Source organism: Pseudochaenichthys georgianus, chromosome 17 (genome assembly GCF_902827115.2).
Source record: "Pseudochaenichthys georgianus chromosome 17, fPseGeo1.2, whole genome shotgun sequence".
In the NCBI taxonomy this organism is placed as follows: Eukaryota; Metazoa; Chordata; class Actinopteri; order Perciformes; family Channichthyidae; genus Pseudochaenichthys; species Pseudochaenichthys georgianus.
This window is the reverse complement of record NC_047519.1, coordinates 35,766,308-35,788,623: the sequence shown is the minus strand read 5'-3', so window position 1 is coordinate 35,788,623 and position 22,316 is coordinate 35,766,308. Positions and strand designations below refer to the sequence as shown.

The following is a 22,316-nucleotide window of genomic DNA, read 5'->3' as shown; positions in this document are numbered from 1 at the left end:
AACACTTACATTTGGAGAAACGCTGCAGTTTTCAAAAACGATGCAAATACAAAATCAGGGGCAGGTAATATAAGATTATTTTCTTCTCCCTGCTCCTTTTCGGTCAATGGTGTGTTTACAGAGACATGTTTTGTTAACAATTATTATACATTAAAGGTGGGGTAGGTAAGAATGGAGAAACCAGCTCGAGTGCGCTAGAATTTGAAAACACATGACCAATGAGGGCACGAGATAAGTTTGTGCACAGATGGAAGGCTGACATGCAGGTAGGCCATCGTGCTTTTTACAGCACTACGGCTTCCACAGATTAATTTTATTATGGATTTGTTGTCAAAGCACTTAAGATATCGTGTATTGGTGGTGGCGAAGTCGATAGGGAGTTGGCTTGGCAACTGGAAGGTCACCAGTTCAAGTCACGGCAAGACCATGTGCTACCGAGGTGTCCCTTAGCAAGGCACCTTTCCCCACACTGCTCCCCGGGCGCCGTTCAAAATGGCAGCACACTGCTCCTATACTGGGATGGGTCAAATGCAGAGAAACAATTTCCCCACGGGGATTAATAAAAGTCTATCTCAAATATTCATTGCTATCGGGATGTTAAGAGCATTCCATGGAATATAACAACAAGTGTTTCTGAAGTGAACTACCTACCCACCTTTAAGTGTCATAATGTAGGTCACTTTTATCTCGAGCCGGTTTCTCAAACGTACCTACCCCACCTTTAAGTTGTGCATACCATGAACGGAACAAATCAAAAAGAAAATCTTCACCCACTTCACAACACACTTCGAAAACATTCACCAACTTGACGAAACATCGCAGGGTTTATTAAAAGCTCCCTATAGATCAGTGTTTCTCAAACTTTTTCATACCAAGGACCACCATAAAAAAACACTCACGGACCACCTAACTCCAAAAACACATCGTTTTTTACAAATCGCCTGAAAATGGTACAAACAAGTGGCAACATGTGTGATGAAGGTGTTTATCTGGGCTATATCATGCAATCGAAAGTGAAACTTAAGCTCGTTCCATTGCGGAGATATTCCCGCGAGAGTGCGAAAAACTTAAATGTATTTATTTCAAATGTGAAATGTTACCAATATACTCACGGACCACTAGGGGGCGCTCACGGACCACCAGTTGTCCGCGGACCCCACTTTGAGAAGCACTGCTATAGATGAAACGCTGCGAATACAAAGATGCTGCAAGAAGCTCAAAACACAACTGAAAAGGGGAAACTAAAAAGTGATTCGGGGATTATAAAATTGGCCAACTGTCACTGGAAACATTACTAAAATGTACGAGTGATCGCATGATTCCTTCCAATATAATTGTAGCTCTGCTGTAAGCTAGATAGCTAACGTAGCCAACCTAGTCATTTCAAATATACTGACAAAAGAGTTAATATTATGAACAGACTGCCAACATTGACAGTTGGCCAACTTTAAAAAAAAAAGAAGAAAAGAAACGTTAACAAGCGCTCTGGTCCTAGATGTGTGCGTCACTTTTTAGTGTCCCCGTTTCTGTTGTGTTTTGAGCTTCTTGCAGCGTTTTTTTAAAAACATTATTTTTTATTTTTATTTATAAACTCTGTGCTGGTGTTGTCAAGTTAGTGAAGATGTTTCTTCATTTGCATGTGTTTTTAAATCTACATCCACTGAAAGTGCAGCGCGTTTCTCCTAATGTCAGTGGCCGTTGTAAGGAATCAAGTATATGCTGATGCGAGACAGGACTCTAATAAAAAGAGGCAGGCTGGAGGATTCTTTTTTCCAGGGCAGGTGGAGAGTTTTCAGAGATTTCAGAAGCATGTCAGTCCAGCGTTTAGAGTAGCACACATGTAAAACGCATTGGAAGTGAAAGGATGTCAAATAGCACAGAAGACAAATCAATAACCATACAGGCACGATACATGTTCAGGTAGCACACCAACCAATCACTGGCACTTTCTCACGGTGCAAACATGACGTTTAGCCAAGAAAGGTGCTCGTACAAGCTGCGGCGTGTTCACTGATACAGTGTGTACACAATGTTCCTGATAGGCACAGAAACAAACTGCACCCCGTCTTAAGTCCTGCCCACACAAATACACTCTTTCCTCTGGCCTTTCTGCATTATAGATGAACCTTCAGCCAGGCAGCCCTATCGATCCACTCTCGTCCCTCCTCCACCCCCTGTCCTCCCCTCCCTGCCTCCCTCCATCTCTCCATCATCAGATATCTCTCCGCCGCTGTGTCACTCACGGCTCGTTCTCTTCCCCTCCGTCTTGTCACGATGCCTCCTCGCCCTCCTCCTCCTCGCCCTCCTCCTCCTCTTCCTCTCCCAATCCTTACCCATAACTCTCCTCTATCTCTCCTCACACCCTCCCCATCCCTCCTCCTTTTCCTCCCTCTCTGCTCTCCTGTCAACCCCCTTCCCCCTGTCAGCTCATCACATCAGAGTCTAGGAATAAGACTAGTTTGATTGGCAGGTGGAACAGACAGGAGGCGGGGCAGGAGGAGGTGACAGTCATGGCATTAACGAGCTTTAACAGTCAGCAAATGGGTCGATAAAATATAAACGTGGCAAAGAAGGGCGTGAACATTATGCCATGGCCAGGGGTTCAATTCCCACTGGGACCACCTACACTATGCTAGCTAGGAATCTATTTATGTGTTGTATAACTGTATACACTCCGCATGACAGCCTCCATTGAATTATGCATGTCCTATACAAGATGAAGACATGTTATGAGGTAATAAATAGGGCCATGCAGTTCAAAATGGCCGAGGCAGTGTATCATCATATACAGAGAGGCTTTGGATAAAAGTTGAAGTGGAAGGGACTGGATGTTAAATAATAAGGTGAGTGCAGAGGGACACTGTGAGATCGCAGCAAAAAATAAAAATGACAAGGGGTAGAGAGGAGAAGAAAACAAACCGATAGGAAGGAGAGAGGAGAGAGGCGTGGGCGGAGAGGAGACAGAAAGATTTGGTGACAAGAAGAGAATGACTAAGACAGAGAGAGGAAGAGCAAACAAGAGAACGTCGGTGTGTGTGTGTGTGTGTGTGTGTGTGTGTGTGTGTGTGTGTGTGTGTGTGTGTGTGTGTGTGTGTGTGTGTGTGTGTGTGTGTGTGTTGTGTGTGTGTGTGTGTGTGTGTGTGTGTGCAGAGGCGAGACAGGGAGCCTGCTCAGCTGTGTGCACCGCCGCTTGTGGATGAGCTAGTGTCCAATCAAATCAGATACAGGTTGCCCCCGCAGCTGTCAGTCAAAACCCAATCACCGCGACGACACCTTTCCTCCGCCACACCCATCCCCCGTCTCCCCCACCCCCCCAATCAAACTCAACGAATGCCACACTCCACACACACTCCTCTCTGTGGTCACATGCTGTCAGGTTCAAATGAATAACGCTCTGTATCCAATCCGATCCTGCGTTTCGTCGTCGCCCGGCAGCGAGAGCTTTCTAATAGGAGAGAAAGGAGTTAGTGCTGAACATTCTATTATGTTTCTTATCTATTCAATCAGCAGGAGCACCGCAAGTGCTTGCATCACGTTTCTGAATAATTTAGCCACAGACTGTTCACTTACCGTTACATGTTCGCAGCTGAAAAGCCTTGCATAACTTTCGCGTGCAAGGTCATTGTCACGGTTACAAAACAGCAGCTGACGGGTAACAAGATTACAGTAATCTGCAAACTGGATAACGATAAGGCCCACTGTAATCTATATTTCTACTTTTAGATTTCTCTTTTTATGTTGTTTACAAATCCTATAAAAAACACTTTAACGTTAAAGTTTGATGTACTTTATTCTGCTCTCGTGTCGTCTAAAAACTCTGAGCCACTTTCACTCTGACTTGTTGTTTGTGCGCCTAATGTGTATTAATCCGCAGCTGAAAATAGTCCCCAACAGATGCTCTCCTCTTTGAGTTACCTTTGCAAAGCTGTTTGACAACATATAGTATAAATAGAAAGTCATTATTCTATTATATAAATAATCTTCTAATTGTATTTGTTAAACATCCTTAAACCTACTTTGCATTATCTTCTCTCTTCCTAAGTGTCAAATAATAATGCTTCCTTACTCCTAAGATATTTAACCGTATTGCCGGTTGACATTTACGACCAAACCCCGGCTCTGTTATCTCTCTTAAGGAATGGGAGGCTCCAGCTATCTTGATAAACCAGTTCAACTCTCGGTCACAAAATGGTTTACGGCGGTGGGAACGCTGGCTTCTAAACACCACAGATGTTTACGCCTCCCCCAATATGCTGATCAACTCTCTGTAAACTAGTTAAAAGGTCTATCGAGAGAGAGGCTGCGCAGAATTGTCATGGCAACCCACCCGTGCAGAACCTGCTGTGACTTGTGATATGAATTCTCCGGCCGTTGACTTGTAATAAACTACCAGTGTTTGACATCAAAGCTCCAACTCTCCTCGTGTCTCTCCTCGCTGCAGACGTTTCTCGTACACTTTCGGCCACTAAGGTGAAGGGCAATTTGCTGTAGTCATACACGTTACCACCTAATAAAGGTGTTATGGCGAACTAGCTCACAGTGGCTTGTTTGCACCTATAGCGGACACATAGCATTAATTTAGAGTTGTGTGAGCAAGACAAATATGAACTCTCACTGCGGCTCATATAAAGTGGCACTGACTCCAGAGAGAAGCGGCTGTCCTTCTGATGCTTGGTGCTGGCAGGAAGTACATCAGAATTGTTTTGCCTTTTGTGTATTCAAACACACGGATGAGAGCTCCATGATTTCATTCATCAAACTGTTTATGTTAAACCAAACGCTTGAGAACTCTTTAAAGTGCAGAGGCAGGTTTTAAGAGTAATTAGAGCGCCGTTAAATATGTTAATCTTCTGCAGGATTGTTGGTCTTCTCAGGGATTTGGGACACAGGAACAATATGGAGTGCTTATCCTTTAATCAGCCTAACTGGTAACATACTGATCACACAACAATTGCTTTCGGTATCTTAGATAAGTGTTGGATTATAACATGTTGAGACATTAACATAATTTAGCAAAAACACCCAATAGCGCGTTCTTTACCCTGATAATGATTACAGCTCGGAGAGGGAGGGATATGCTGCTCTAAAGTAATTACAATGAAGAATGACTTCAAGCGTATCATGACTTGTGTGCAGTGTTTATTAATGCATGCGAGCTAATTGAAAAGTGTCCATCCAAGCGGAGCTCATAGCCGGGGATAAAACATGGATTTTAGACGTGCATGGAGGCAACTGGTCTGACAAACGTAGCTTTGGGCACGTCGACTGACTGCTCTGACAAAGATCGACTTTTAAAGAGGTTCATATTCGTTTTGTGTGCTTCTACTGTGACATGTCTCTGTGCTGCAGCTTCTCTTTTCACCCTCTGTCTGAAACCAGAGCCCAGTCTGCTCTGGTTGGTTAGCTTGCCGGCTCTGTTGTGATCGGTCGACCGCTTAGAGATGTCCCGCCCCTTAGCCTATCACGTACAATGTGTTGGAGCGCCAATCGAAGCGCGAGTGTTACACAGTGATGTCACTATGTTCAGGAAGTAAACAAAGGAGTCCGATGGAGGCGTTTCAGGGTGTGTGAGGGAGGTCAACTCACAGATTCTAGCCGTTGCAGACGTAAACCTATAACACACACAGATAATGGAAAACCCCAAAAGGCAGAACAGGGCCTCTTTAAATGATGTGTCATAAACAAGTCTTTTGCATTGCATGATAGCATTTGAAGGTGGTGTGCAACAACATCTGATTCCAGTATTGCATGTAATTTGACATGAATATTAATTTGCCTCAGGACGGCTTACTGAACAGATATATATGTTTTAGATTTGTTAGGATTTGTATTCCTAAAATAACACATATTGTAGACTTTGAGCCTCCTAGTCCACAGCCTCCCAAGTGTTTGCTCAGCAGCCGGTGTCAGGGGAGCAGACTTGTTTCTCTTTGGCTTTCTACTCACTTTGAGAAGCCCAGCAGCAACAACAGTTAGAATTATTAAAGCTTCTGCCTTCTAGAAACATCCATAGATTAAATCTGACGGAGCTTGGTTCAAGAGATGCCGTGATCTTAGGGCAGGAATACCGTGAACATACGTGACAGAGGAATACATGCACTTATACACCGTCGGCTTTGCTTCCACCGGAGCTGTATTGCGCATGTCCCTTTTATCACGGGAATACAGGAAGTGATTAGCATAAGAGCATTAAATAAACAAATTCATATATTACAATTCATAATTCAACAAGAAAATATTATTTGTCTTTAACCGAAACTGTACAACCGCAAATAGCCTCCATTGGGAACGTTCCGGATCGCACCTTTCGGAGTCGCTGAGGGTTTCCTCACATTTTCCAAGAGCGATTAATCAGTGCGACCGTTTCAGGTCTGTCCCCGTCTCCGTCTCCCCGTCACTGTAATCACCGTACAGTGCTTAAGGACTCCAACATTTACATAATTGATTCTTTTATCAAGACACGTCTCGCTATCTCTCTCATACACAATCTGTTATGCAGAATGGATTTTTCAACGCGGGCTGATTGAAATCTCTTTTCTTCTTCCACTCTTGTCCTCCGTTCCACCATTTTCTTCTTCTTTCATTTCACCTTTGCGACAACTCTCGGCCCTCCGTGCCATCCATCATTCATCCTCTCCTTCTCCCTCAGTCCCTTCTCTATTTTCTCGCGATGACATCCATCTTCTTCTCTTATTTGCTCTCACTTGCTCTCCTCTCCTGCTCTTATCTTTTCCCCATCATCGTTCCTCATCCTCCCCTCTCCTTTCATCACTTCACCCCTCTTTTGATTTTTTACTTTTAGTGACTTGGAAAACGGTACAGTTCAACTCGGTGTCTCTCTCCTGTCTCTCTCAACAGGCCTGCCGAATACAAGTGGGATAAGAAGGACGAAGTGCTCCCCCCGCAGGCCAAAGTGGACGGTGCTCACCTGTGCTTCGAGAGTCTCAACAAATCAGACAATGGCGTCTACCTCTGCTACGCTGACAACGGCATAGGAAACAGCCAGGGGGAGTTCACTCTCCTGGTGCAAGGTAACGAGGCACAGTGAGAGGAGGGAATTGGGATAGAGACGGGCCCGGATGTAGAGGAAGATGTCTTTTTCTTTTACTTCTCTTCATCACGTTTCTTTATTTCTGTCGTTTGTCGTGTTTCTTCCATCTTTTTTCTCTTCTGATTTTCTTTCGTTTCTTTCCTCCTATTTTTTTGTTGATTTTGTCTCATCCAAACCGCGCCACCATAACCATCCAAACCGCTTTCGCTCGTACTTGCGCTTCTTTTCCCTTTAACTTTTGATGTGTGTCCCGTGCGCTTCGATCCATGGTTCTTTTGGGCGCTTCGCTTGCTCATTTCCAACTTCTCCTACGCCTTCATCTTCCTCCTCCTCCTCCTCCTCCTCCTCCTCCTCCTCCTCCTCCTCCTCCTCCTCCTCCTCCTCCTCCTCCTCCTCCTCCTCCTCCTCCTCCTCCTCCTCCTCCTCCTCAGATCTCATGGAGCCAGACTCCCCCGACTCCTTCCTGGACTCTACAACCTCCCTTCCCACTTCCTCTCCTCTTGATGTTTTCTCTGGCTCCGGCTCTGATTACTCCTCCCTTCCTGACCCCACCTCTACCTGACCCCACCTCTACCTCTACCCCTACCTCCACCTCCTCCCCCGACTCCTCTGCATCTCCCACCCCCTCCACGGCTGACATGTCGACCGGCATCTTTGAATTGTCCTCCAGTCCCCTCTCAAACGCTCTCTTCCACGACCTTCCTTCCTCTCCTACCACCTCCGCAAGCATCGCTCCCTCCCATGCCTCCTCCTCCTCCAACTCCTCCTCCCTTATTCCCTCAGTTACCGTCGGGCTGATCGGAGTTTACACTTTCACAGGTAAAACCATCTGAGTTACACACTTGTACACAACAACAACAACAACAAGAGAGATGCGAGAAGCTTAGTAATGGAGTGGAAAAACAGATACCATCCACTTCGCTGTGTGTTTCTCCTTTCAATACACTAACTATGCTTTTGCCGTGTGGAGCAGTGAAGGATGCTGGGAGTGTGTTTAACCCTTCGATGCCCGAGTGACTGGGCCCTGCACTCTTCCATAAGTGGGTCAAAAAGGACCCGTAATAGAATAATATGTGTTTTTATGGTCATTTTGGTTAAGAGAAATCACTTGTATAATATTTAGTATTATATTTTGTTTCACACTAGAAATATATTATATTTAATTTGTCACTATTTATAATTTTAGACATTTTTTTTACAAATTGAAAAAGAACGTTTCCCCATAGGACCCATAGAAAATGCATGCGGGCCATTTTTGACCCACTTATGGAAGCTTGGGGTAGAAATACAAAAACTACAATTTCTTAAAATGTAAATTTAAAATGTGAATGGCATGAAATTCAAAACATGTTTTTTGAGGATTAGCTGGAATATGAAATGATAAAAAAATATAATTCCAAAGATACTTCAAGAAAACCAGCTCACCGGGTCCAAAAAGCCCCACCTGTGCATCTGAGGGTTAACATGCAGACCCGTGCACACACACACTCAGAGCTTTCAGAAGAAACAGAATGAATTAAAAAAAATGGCCGTTTGAACTCATGTTTTTTTTTCTTGTTTGCCTTTCTATTTTCTTTCTGTTTTGAATCCCCAACCCCGCCCAAACTTTCCAACACACACTCTTCTCTTTCATCAAACCATCCATCCATCCATCCATCCATCCATCCATCCATCTAACATCCAACAATCCATCAACTCATCCACTTGAAATGATGCCGCAGAGAACATTCCAGGTATAATTTTTTCACCAATCATCTGTCGTTTTGACTTCCTGTCGTTCTCTCTTTTCGTCCGTCTGTCTATCTGTCCACCTGTCCCCCTGTCCACCTGTCCACCTGTCTGTATTCCTGTCTATCTGTAGCTCTGTCGGTCTGTCTGTTGTTGCCTGTCTGTCAGTCCCGTGCCAGGCGTCAAGCAGTTCAGAGCATAGCGCGTGACAGCAGAGACAGGCAGAATAGTGCAGGACAGAGTAGGGCCCGGTACATCCTTGGACAAGGCTGGATCTGTGGGACCTCGTGAGGCCAGGAGGCGTGGCCTGTACTCCAACAAGAAATCTCCAGCACTATACTCAAAATAGACATAACCAATCAAAAGAGGACACCTCTTCCTATGCATGAAGTATATGATACTGTGTTCTGCCGGTTTCCGGGGCTCTGGAAGGAAAGTGTGAGACAGTGAACTGCTTGGAGTGGAAACACTGATCTCCAGAAACCTCAGCTGAGCCATTGTATTCCTTGTATTGAGTGTATTCCTGAAATAAATCAGTTTTATTATAACCTTATGCCTGGTCCTGGCTTCACAGAGGAATTCGGAAACACAACAAAACACACACACACACACACACACACACACACACACACACACACACACACACACACACACACACACACACACACACACACACACACACACACACACACACACACGCACACGCAACAGACCAGCATTCAGAGGTGGAAGAAGTACTCAAACGTCAATACTACATTACAGTATAAACGTACTCTGTTACAAGTAAACGTTATGCATTAAAAACATGTTGAATGACTGACATGCTGCCACTGGATGTCTTTACCTGCAATTATATTTATATAATCTGAATCTATAAAGTAACGAGTAATTAACACGGTCAGATACTTATTATTATTTGAGTAAATGTACTTAGTTACTTTCCACCACTGCCAGCATTCACACCAGGCATTGAGATATATCTGACACACACACACACACACACACACACACACACACACACACACACACACACACACACACACACACACACACACACACACACACACACACACACACACACACACACACACACACACACACACACACACACACACACACACACACACACACACACTAGCATGACCCCTTAAGTGGTACAAGTCATTTACACTGTACCATTTCCTCCGTGTGCGTTTCTCTATGTGTATGTGTGTGTTTTCTGTGTGTGTGTGTGTGTGGGAGGGGGGGTCAGGCGTTGAGGTGTTATCGGGTCTTGTCTGCTTTGCTTTGATGCTGACAGCAGGATTTATGGGCTCATTCTCAGTCTCACCTCGTCAGCATGCCCCTCTCACCTCCACGCCGGCCAGCCAGAGTGTGTGTGTGTGTGTGTGTGTGTGTGTGTGTGTGTGTGTGTGAGTGTGTGTCATTCTGACTGCTGCTCAGAGTCCTCCCCCCTCCTCCCTCCTCTCCTCCCTGTCTGCCTCTGGCCTCTGGTTGGCTGTTGTCATGCCCCTTCACTTCTCTGTCACTCGCTGAAACCGCCCATTCAGCCCCTCATGCTGTGTCCTTCCCGCTGTAAAGTGTCCTTCCCTTTTCTCTCCATCACTGGTGGTCAGTGTGTGTCGCTGTCCTCTGTACCACTAGCTGTTTCCTCCTCTGAACGGTTGAATCCTTGTCCTCCAGAATGGGTTGACCCCTCAGATACTGACCGAGTGCAAGCCAGTCTCTCTTTCCTTCATCCCTCCTTATGATAAGTGTTGCCTTTGAAGTATGCCCGTTTGAGTGACTTTCAAAGTGACACCCTGGTCCGGTCTAAAAAGTCAGGCGAAATAAATGATGTATCAAATTATTTCGCCGCAGATTGCTTTCTTCTCTGAGGGCGAAGCAGCTAAAGTGGCTGCGGCGAGGCGAACTGGGGGAAGTACATCTCACATCTCTGCGGCGGCTGTTGGGTGGAAACCTCGCACGCTTTTACAGAAGCGGTGAAAGAGAAGCGCTATTGCTTTCAGCTTGACCGACCTCAAATGTCAACTCCATCCACACGCATTCGAAGAGTGGACACAAGCACCAGCAACACTAATACTGTGTGTGTGTTCATAATGCAAGCAAACTACCAGGGTATTGCTACTCGTGTAAAAGTATTTGTCGATGTACAAATAAAACAGTTTCTACTTTAGTGCATAGTCTATATGAAAGGAGTACTACAGAATAATTAAACGCTGGATCCGTCCTGGGTGCTTTTGAAGTGATGGAGAAGTTTAATCCATTTCCTGGTTAATAATACGGCCTTGGATTCCCCCAACTGGAGCATTTTCCGACTTCTCTAATCCAAAGCAAAGCAAGGCGATCCTTAGCGTAGTGCTAGATGTTCGCCCAACATTAGCAGACTGTCGTAGAGATCTGGACGTAATGGGTTAACAACCCTGTCGCATATTACTTCTGAAACATTTTCTAAAAGAGGCCGACACGGTGGCACCTTTTCCTTTCGCCTGGCTTGTTCTGAACCCGTGTCTTTGTCTTCTGAAGGTTGTCGCTGTGTCTGGTATTATATATTGACAAGTCTGCTCCCCTCTTCTTCTCTTTTCCGTCTGCCTTCTCTCCGTCACTCTCCCCATTATATTCTCTCTCTCTCTCTCTCTTTCTCATTTCTGCTGCCTTTCATCATCTGTCTCCTGTTTCCGCCAATATTCATACGCCACCCCCCTCCTCCCCATCTGCCCTCAATCTCTGTCCCCTCTATATTTTCTCCCCGTCTCCACCTCATTTTCTATTGTCTCTTCCACGCCCGTTTCTCTCCTTCCTTTCCTCATTACGTCTCTTATCTTTACGACATGACTTCCTCTTCACATCTCTCCTCTCCTTCCACCACACCCTCTACTGAAGACCCCACAGCCATGTCGACGTCTTCGGGGGTGGACCACGCCGTGATCGGAGGGGTGGTAGCCGTTATCGTCTTCATCCTGCTCTGCCTCCTCATCGTCCTCGGCAGATACCTCATCAGACACAAAGGTCACCTGCTCACACACACACACACACACACACACGCACACACACACACACACGCACGCACACACACACACGCGCACACACTTACACAACAAACAAGGACATGTATGCATGCATGCATGAGCGTACACTGACATCCATTTGCATAAGTAGGGATACATGTGCACTAAGATTGGATATCACACGTGCACACATGCATATGCATACCAATGTACAGAAAATGCACACGCACCCAAAAGGGAATCTGTGGATAAACCTCACTCAGTTTCTCTCAAGACAGAGTAAGAAATTGTATGAATAACAATAAGTGGATGTTTATTCATTGCATTTTAATACATTTTGGTTCACAAATCTTCCTGCGGGATTAGATTTCTTAACATCGGCAGTATTTCAGCGGAAGTGTATGTAGTGAAATGTGGGGATTAAAGAGATAACGTAATTGCTTCCTGGCCGTGATGTTAGTGTATTTCTCTGCGGCCTGTGTTACTGCGGCGCGACAACGGGCAACAATGTTTACGAACTCACTGCTCTTTCAAAAGTGATGGAAATATAAAAACTTGTGCCATTCAATCGACACTGAAAAGTGATGCACCCCGGAGCGCTTGTTGACGTGTTTGGATTTTAGAGTTGTCCTGTCTATAGTGGTAAGTGTTTGGTGTCAGGGTTGAGAGAGGCAAGCAGGACCCACATGCAGTGAATACGGTCCAACAACAACAACAACAACAACAACAAGGAACTCACAAAGACTAGCAGAAAACACAGAACCGAAATGCACACAGGACTAATGAAACACACAAGATGGTGAGGAGGCAGGAGAACACACAGGGGCACCGGGTGCACACGACCGGGTAATCAGGCAGGAGGGAAGACAGACGGTTTTCAAAATAAAACAGGAAACCAAAGACAGAAAAAGATCGTGACATTTTGTCAGTATATTTGAAATGACTAGGTTAGCTACGGTAGCTACGTTAGCTAGCTAGCTTACAGCAGATCTGCAATAATATCATAAGAAATCATGTGATCACGTTTTTAAAATAAGAGAATAAAACGTATATTGTAGGCAGTGGCGTTTCTATATGTACAAAAGTGGTGGGGCACAAAAAACTCAGATGTCTATATATAAGCTTCTGCAGAGAGGTTCATGGCTGGTGAGGCACTGGCACTGACTCTTCAGGTTTACAAATATATTAAATCAAAATATAATATTATTTTCAAAAGCTTTTTTTGTCTGATGCTTCAATTACTTTTAAACAGACATTTCAACAGAAGGATACCCAAAAAAATGTAATTTTATCATTTAAATATTGAATTGTTCTCTCTTAGTAAGATCCCATTTTCAATAAAATTGCAGTCTTACCTTGACTTGAAGATGAAGTCCATTTGCCTATCCTTCTGGACAAAAATCTCTATTACTTTTTTGTAAAGGTCCTCCTTATCTTCTTGTAGTTTCAAAAGTCTATCATATATCTAATCTAATCAAATCAATAGATTTTTTTATTCGAAAATGATAAAAGTAGGGTAGACATGTGGATATTATCCGGCTGAACAAAACGTACATTTATCTAACAGCTACGTTTCCCACAGATCTTATTTTGAGCTATTTTCTAAAATTCTATGGAGAAATCTCGTTGCTTTTTTGTGGAGGGAAACCATGCGCAGCTTACTTCCTGGTTTTAGGACGCCTCACTGCAGCTCTCTCTCCTCCTCTTCACACACCACACTTTTCGCGGCACACGTACTTACAGCCAATCAGCTCTGAATGATGTGAGATGACGTATGGTGGGGATGGCAGCACTTTGCCCCTATGGTCATTATTTTTTGCCACACACATTAAATAGGAAAATACTCTGAGCATGCGCAGTGTAGTTTTTTTAGTCACCGTTCACTTAGACAGTCAGAGGGAGGGGCAGGATCAGGTTTTGTCCCACATGGCTCTAAACAGCTCAATAGACACACACTGTAGACACTAATTAGAAGAACACAGACTAAAACAGAAATGTACAGACGAATCAGATGATTAAACATGATCTTAAAATATATTTTATATATTTTTTTATTTATTTTTTGCATTTTGTTGTAATCATTATTTTAATACTTTCTGCTGACACTAGGTGGGGCTGTGCCCCACCTGCCCCTAATGACCAGTCGCCACTGATTGTAGGTATGTTTCCAGTGACAGTTGAACGTCAACAAGCGCTCCGGTCCCAGCTGGGTTTCTCTTCTCAGTTCCCCGTTTTCGTTGTGTTTTGGGCTTCGTGCAACGTTTTTTAAACTCTGCGCTTGTTTCCTGAAATGGGTGTATGGTTTTTTCTAAATGCTGCACATGTTTTGTCAACTTGGTGATTTACGTGCATCCTTTTCGAAGCTGCAAGGGGTTTCTCCTCATGGAAATGTTTTTGAACATTGTAGAGCGTTCGCACCCGTCAGCCACCGTACTTTGTGCTGTGGAAGTGGGAGACGACAAAACAGTTTTGAATTGTTCCTTGTTCCACTCTTATGCCGGCCTTAAAAACACATGTTTGAATAACTTTATTCGTCCCACAGAGGGGACATTTACATTGTTACAGCAGAAAAGAGCCAAAGACAGCTTAATGTTACCTAAGAAGCATACAAAAAAACATTACAATAAAAAAGTTACACAATTTACAAAAAACACATCCTGTAACAGTTCTGAGGATTTAGCAGCCGGGTATATATGGCACAGTTATTAACAGCATATACATATATTGCACATAGTTGGTGGTTAACAACAAGGAGTGTTATAGTCTAACACCGAAACAAACGAGGACAGAGCCACATAAAGGCCTGAGCTCCATCAGGGGACAGGTGGAGTCGAAATGGCACTTAACAAGTTCCAGGACCCAGGTGGTGCGTTTGATAAACTCGCTCCCACCTCCAGCCCCGCCGCAGTGAGAGTCAACCTGCAGCTCTGGGGGCCGTCAGCTGGTCCAGAATATTGAGTGTCTCAGTGGCCAGTGTTCACAGATACCGACTCAGTGAGGGACCGTCTGGGTCGCTGCTCTACTGACTCCCTCCGATTGTTAAAGGAACCTGAGAGGAGGGTGGGATCTGAGGGGACGACAGTGTGAGGCTTTTCGCTGCATGGGAGCTTTAAATGTGTACAATACTGCAGCGAGCAGAGGAATGAACAATTACACAGACTATAGTGAATGAGAAGAAGGTGATTCCATGTCTTACCCAATGCCATTATGTTAGATTTAAAGCGGAGAGTTTCATTAGTAAAGCACAAAAGCAATCGATGCAGCATCTGACAGTGTGTGCACTTACCGTACGGGATAATGTCCAGAGGGCTATTCTTCACGAGGCAAGGCACGTTTGTTGGTACAGCAGATTTCAGAAGCAATCCAAACTGCATTACAAACAGCAAACTTCAACTGCATTGAGACAAAGTGCAAAAGAAACCACTGAAGGACATTCAAATGCAATCTGCATCCAAGTTAATAGAAAAGTGAAAGCGAAAATAAAAAGACAGGCTCACGGCCCGTCCACACAGCGGCGTGCGTTGACGCTTCCCCATTCACTTTGAATGGGGTGACATCACTTTTATCCGAAATGCATCGTGGGAAGCGAGGTGGAGCGTAGCTGGCGTGGCTCGCTGCAAAAGTTGAGCAATGTTCAACTTTTGACGCCTCGGCGAGGCGTCAGCCAATCGAATCATATGCCAGTACAAGCTCTAGCCAATCAAACCGCTGCTTGTGTGTCAGGGGCGGGAGATTCATGTGATTGGTTGTTGGTCGAGTTTCAGACACGCCCGCCGGCAAGCGTCAGCGCACGCCGCTGTGTGGACGGGCCGTTAAGATAGATTTGTAGTTACGGAGCCTACACACGGCGGCGTGCGTTGCCGCTTGGCGGTGGGCGTGTCTTGAGCTTGGGGAGTCAACGCGAGCAACGCGGCCAACAACCAATCACATGAATGTCCCGCCCCGGACATACAAAGCAAAGCATTCATGCTACATCCATGCTGGCTAAATATACTGTCTCTGCTTGCTAGCTGTCCATTCAAACGAAGTACACTGGATATAAACTCCCCAAACAAGCGAAAACCTACCAGTTTCCCCCACTGTCTTTGCCCCCTCCCCCCATGCCTGGCTCCTCCGGTTTGTATCCCTGTATGTAAAGAGGGACTGGTCATAGAGTACCGGGTGATTCCCTACCGCCACGATCATTTTCTTCTCCTTTTGTTGACATATGGGAAATAACTGCGGTCTGGCTCTCCCAACATACACGCGGTTTGATTGGCTAGCACTTGTACTGTCAGATTTGCATACGAGGGATTTGATTGGCTGACGCCTCCGTCGAGGCGGCAAAAGTAGAACATTGCTCTACTTTTGCAGCGAGCACCGCGAGAGAAGCTACGCTTTGCTCCCACAATGCAGTTCGGCGAATCGTGACGTCACCCCATTCAAAGTGAACGGGCAGAAGCGTTGAAGCGGCACCGCACGCCGCCGTGTGTCGGGGCCGTCACAGTGCAGTATAAGAAATGCATTGTTTTTATTTATTAAAAGATATAATCAAAGCTTTTACCTCAATTCAAATCGCTTTCAAAGAAGGTTGACTCAATCGTTTTAAACATTTCACAATCTTTATCAGCAAGTCTCAATTGCCATGAGATGACTGAGTACGGCGATGTTTTGGTTGTCTATGGGATGATACTAAAGCCAACTCTGTTCAACACAGTATGTGGCTTCAGATTTAAATATCCTCCTAATCTTTTTACGGATGTCCATTCATTTTGGTCGATGACTTAAACCCCAGTCTCTCGTCGGCCATGAGGACGACTAATGTGAGTGTGTTGGGTGACAAAACCACATGACTGAAAGCTCCAGAAAAAGCTTCTGAGTAGACCTTCAGTTAAGATGCATCCGTCAAACTTCCATTTCCAAAGTTAATTTTTAAAGCACTTTCACGCTCACCTTAAAAGTAACAAAGCGGCGTGGTACATTTCGGCTGTAAAGGCCAGAGGCATTACTGAAGGCTGTGCTCTTCATTTCAAAGAGTAACATCCAATGGGCGAACTCCGAGCATCTCCGCCACGCCAATACTTCATCCAGAAGTCAGGGACAGATGCTCCTGCTTAAAGGGCTTCACTCAGTGTGCTGCTGTCCAGCCAAATAAACCCAGTTGTGAAATCTCTCTTTAAATGCGAGTCACCTGCGGAAAGGGGTTCCACAGAAACACGGGAAAGGTTTGACTTGGATGACGGTTTTGATGGAGCCTTTAAAGTTTAGTGAATTGGAGGTCGAAAGATTTCTACATGGGTAAAAAAGGCCTTAAATTGGACGTAAGGCAAAATCTAGTTTATACATACAGTATACAGTATTTAACTGAAGCAGGTCCAAACTAAACGTAACTTCTTAAGTCATTGTAATCTTTTAAAACAATAATTATTACATTGGAAAAATATAACCGTGGACGTATCTTTCAAGCTCTGTGGTTGCCATTGTTTTCTTATTTGGAAAATATATCTGAGATATGACCAGTGATGGAATGGTGACGGCCGGAAATACTAGTTGTGTTGTCATTGTCTATATTGTCGCTGTATTGTATAATTATTTGTTTGTTTTACTTTGATTTTTTTTTTTCATTCTTTTTTTTTCCATTTTATGTTTATTTTCATGGCTCTGTTGTTTAAGTTATATTGATAAGCATTTGTTTGCGGGTGGAGGGAGGGAGGGGGGAGTGTAGTGAGTGTACTGTGGTACTGTGATATTACAATATAAAAGAAATGGCATCGATTGCTGTACACTATAATGAAATAAAAAGACTATAATTATATGTAACCTCTACGTCTAAAAAATGTCACTTCTTAGCTGAGTTTCTAACCTGAATGTCTCGATGTCATTGGACCTGCAGACACTGGGATGTTGTGCAAAAGAAACCACTTTTTCCTTAGTTCTTACCTTTCATAACCAACATAAAACCCCCAGAAAACCAATCCAGAGAAAAACCCCGTATGGAATCCACATAATCACTTTTTTTATTACTTGCTCTCAGAATGTTTCCCTACCTCGCCCACAGCCTAACGAAAACTTTACTACATAGAAATTCAACCGCATTAAGTGATCAAAAGCACCTGAAGCGATAATGTAGACATCATAGTGGGACATCTTGCCACCACACTGTTTATAACACTTTTCATGTTACCGTTCCAATAGTTGACTTGTACCGCCTCAGCGATCTCATTTCCCTCCTCCTCGTCTCTTATCTGTGACTCTTCTTCTTCTTCTGCAGGAACGTATCTGACCCACGAGGCAAAGGGCTCGGACGACGCCCCCGACGCCGACACAGCCATCATCAACGCCGAGGGAGGCCACTCCGGAGCAGAGGACAAAAAGGAGTACTTCATCTAGACAGAGGACGGACGGACGGACGGACGAGGAGGAAAATGTGGAGGACGCGGATTAGAGGAGAGGGCGGGAGCGGAAAAGCCTCCATTTGTTTTCACGGCGCTTCTGTTCTTCACTCTGCTGGAGGGAGGACGGGAGGGGAAGGACTGTGGGCGGGAAACAAGAAAGGCCATGAGTTTCTACCCTCTTTGCTTTGATACAGGGAAGTGAGATTTGCACTGACACACGGACGAACTGAAGATACACACACACACACACACACACACACACACACACACACACACACACACACACACACACACGAGTCGGTTTTGGTTGGAACCCTTCTCACACGGACTTGAATGCTCGTAGATTAACACACGGGAGCCTCCTACTCTACTAACACATCATTTCTAACAGCGGTCAGCGCCGCGGAAAAGCTAAATTGTAACTCACATTCCAACATCCATTCCTGTCTCCTACACATTCAAACACATCCTGTCCTCATTCTCTCCATCCGACAAGCCCTCTGCGAACATCCAGAGGACTCCACGAACTTATTACTGACAAGCATAATCTCCCTCTCTCACAGCTTCATGTTTGTACGCCATCGAACCTCTTCCCGCATCCTCACAAGCCATGCCACACTCATGCAGCAACAGCATTCCCACCTTGCGCTACCACGCCGAGGGGCTCCGGTATACATATATATATATATAGAATTATATAGCATTCTTTTTACTTGACAGAAATGTTTGGTGTGCTGTAAATACACTCGTTCTTCTTCTCTCCCTCTTCTCTCTCTCTAACTCTCCTGTATCTCATACGGTCTGTTACTGCAGTACAGTAACGTATATACTCAAAAAAAAGCCTGCCTGTTTTTATTACATGCGTGGAAATGCAAAGTGAAAACTATCAATATCTGGGGGGGGGGGGAATAAATAAACATAACGATGTTGCGATGTAAACTAACCTTAACTGCAAATCTTTGAATGAGGAATTTTTCTTCATTCTTTTCCTTTTATTCAGTTTAGTTTTTTGGGACTCACGAGAGACTTTCTCTCTCGTCGGTGTCTCGTGTGTTACTGTCAGTGTTAACGGTTTACAGTGTCTTTCGGTGTCAGTCCAGGAGTCCAATCATCGAACATGTCACGATTTTACTTTCCTTGCTGTGCGCCATTTTCTCCCCGTTGTGTCGGCCCTCTGCTCCCGAACACTAAACTGTAGCAACGCCTCGCTTCGAAAGGTGTCAACGTGTTGGGTGGAGTTTCCCCGGAGCATCACGTGGCCCCGCTGTGGTCTTCCTTCCACTTGGCCCCTCTCCTCCACCCTCCCTCCTCTGCCTCCTGGCGCTAAACTCATGGAGTCGTGGCTTCCTCTAAAGTCCTCGCAGTGTCTTGCTTAGGGGAGTTGGAAATACGTGCACTTCCACCGCGGGGCCACACAGGACCGCCGACATGCATTACGACTAACATAAAAAACCCTTTCTGTTATTGTTTCTTCCGAGCAGGAGTCGTTCGCCCAGCTTAGCAAAAAGCGTCCCTTTAATGAGCAGTGTTTTATGAAGGCTGGGAGTTTGCGTTGGCGCTGGCCGGCTCCACTTGGCCCGGTCGTGGAAATTGATTGCAATCTAACTAAGAGGCTCTGAGCTCCAGACGGAACCCATGCCAGCTCTGGCTCGGTGCGCTGCACTAACGCTGAAGGAAGTCATTGCGGAAACCCTTTCTCTTTTTTTCCCATCCGCTGCACTCGTCCATTCCTTTCCATTCTTTAATCAATCATCTCGTCTGCGTCCTGATCCACCTTCACCCGCCCTCTCCTCGCCTCCCCCCCCCCCCTCCATCTCCATCTCTAAACGATGTCCTTGCTGGTCTCTCTTTAAGAGTCCATAGACGTACAGTAGAAGTAGCGTCTCTCGCTCATGGCTCTCTGCATCACTTTTTGTAGGGGGTGTTTTGGAGAGGAATCCATTTGCTGTTGTCGGTCTGCCTGCAGACGGTTCTGTCCTATGTTAGATTTTTGTACAACCTTTTTTGGGAACGTTCAGGGATTGTGCTTTTCCCTGCATTGTCGTTATCCTAGCTGCTTTGAAAGCGTGGCTAGTCAATCTATAAGCTAGCTATACCACAAAGGGTTATGTGAGCTGAAGCAGGGTCAGCTGTCGTGTTTTCTTTTGAAAGCTCTTATTTGTCACGTGGGGATGTTGTAGTGAACGTGGCTGTAACTGCGCTCTCCGGAGACTGTTTGGAGGGGCAACTTTAAACAGATTTCCGAACACCGTTAAACTCATGTTCAACCCTAACCCTTCAACTCCTACCTGCTATCATGTCTGCAGACCAGAGGATACGCTTTGTCTCACGGAGCTGTACTGTCCACTTTGAAGAGTAACCCCTTGATTTGTATTTATCTCCCCCCGTCTAATTCTGCTCTGTGAATGGATGAAAGGAATACCTGCCTCGTACTCAAACAAAGTGTAGTGTCTTTTCAAAACTAATGGACCTGTATTTGCCTGTAAGTTATCGTCCTGTCCGTCTTAGTTAATGTGCTAGCATGTAGCTCGCATGAGAAAAAGGTTGTAGATAGTGTTGGAGACAAGAAGTGCCGACAAGCATCCCTCCTGAGACGAGTGACCTCACTGCTGGTCTCTGATCTGCAAACATACGCCGAGTCCCGGTCGCACACAGCTGTACAACGAGGAAGTAGGACTCATCCCTAGAGGTCGAATGGCGTAGACTTGGGACGTGCAGATTCATATTGCAGGGCGTCAGTGCAGTAATGACCTGCTGTCACCAGATGCCGGCAAATAGCAGCTTCTCTAAATCAGTCAGACCAATATCCCCCCCCCCCCCCCCATCCTCTCCAGGCAGTCGCACACTAGCTGCCAGTCATCTTTTTATTTTTGTAGTACGGACATTTTTAAATTATGTTTTCGAAAAAGGTGGGCATAATCTTAAATTGTTTTCTTTTGAGTTGGATTGATAATCATTTTTTGGAATTTTTAGTTTGTACCCCCGAAATCTTGGGTGTTAGTTTTCGCATTTTATTGTTTCAACAACCATTTTTATTATAATTTCATGTATATAGTGTTGCCTTTACTGGATACTCTTACAGGCGCACCCATACACACCTTTCACTTTGGGTTCATGCACATCCACACACATACCTGGATATGCACGGCAGGCATGATGTCTGTGACTGGTGTGCATCGTGTGTGTGTGTGTGTGTGTGTGTGTGTGTGTATGAGTGTGAGGTGTGTAGTATTCGACCCAACAGACTCGGAGACACTCCTACGTGCGATGCATTCACAACAATGTTATTATTTCGATGTCTAAAACAGCGTCTTTGTTTTTAGGGCGTATTCTTTTGGATGACAAGTCTTCCTTTTGAATAAATATCCATATCACATGTGAATAGTGCTGTCATGTATGTTAATTTGTACAATGGCTGATGATGTCATCAAGACGAGACCCAACCGCATGCTGTGGTGGGCCGGCGTCTGTTGGATGTTCATACATTTGTTTTATTGTTTTTTTTGTTAAAATACCAGTTCAGTTGTTGACTTCAATAAACATGCATTTGGGTTAATTTCACTTGTCTTGTCTTTGTTGCTTCAAGGTTTAGAACATTTCAAAATAAGATCTAAATGTTTAATGAAATCAGATCGGTTTGCGCTGCACTGCTTTAGGAAAAAGACCAACCCTTGCATTTCCACAAGAAGATAAAACTGGTCTTCAAAACTCAATATTCAAAATAGCTCACTTGAATTATCAATACCTCCTACATCTCTGGATTAATAACTAAGTATGTTTACTTGATAAGCACTTGGAAATGGATTTTAGACCTTAGTTAATTGTTGTTACAGATCTGGATTTTCTAAAGGGTAAATATCTTCCTTTTAATCAGGCATTATTTTCTTACTGTGTCGTTCTGGACATTACATTATTATGAAAATAATGGAAATAAAAGCTGTGGATAAGGGAGATTAGCAAAGCATTTAATGATTTTATGTCAAGGATGTCTAGACAATTCTTGTTGCTTTTTTTGATGCGGTACAAAACATTTTACTACATTTCCAACATGCCCTTAACTCATTGTAAAAGTGCTGTTTCGATAACATTTATACATTTATAATTATAAATACATCATTCGTCTTTGTACTGAGTATTCTATACATGATATGCAAT

The 22,316-nt window shown here is 44.5% G+C and overlaps 1 protein-coding gene across 6 annotated transcripts in view; it reads left to right on the top strand.

The window, feature by feature from the left end:
- cadm3 (cell adhesion molecule 3) overlaps nucleotides 1-21,722 on the top strand; it is a 119,814-nt gene extending 98,092 nt beyond the window's left edge. For 2 of the 6 annotated variants that reach the window (XM_071206244.1, XM_034104639.2), the window contains exons 8-10: nucleotides 6,859-7,031; nucleotides 11,663-11,788; nucleotides 18,038-21,722. In XM_071206244.1, coding sequence (XP_071062345.1) covers nucleotides 6,859-7,031; nucleotides 11,663-11,788; nucleotides 18,038-18,156 — 418 coding nt within the window. In that variant the 3' untranslated portion in view covers nucleotides 18,157-21,722. Of the gene's footprint in view, nucleotides 1-6,858; nucleotides 7,032-7,482; nucleotides 9,307-11,662; nucleotides 11,789-18,037 lie in introns of those variants that run through there. The other 4 variants (XM_071206245.1, XM_071206246.1, XM_071206247.1 and 1 more) reach the window with 4 other exon arrangements.
- Nucleotides 21,723-22,316: the final 594 nt, after the last annotated feature.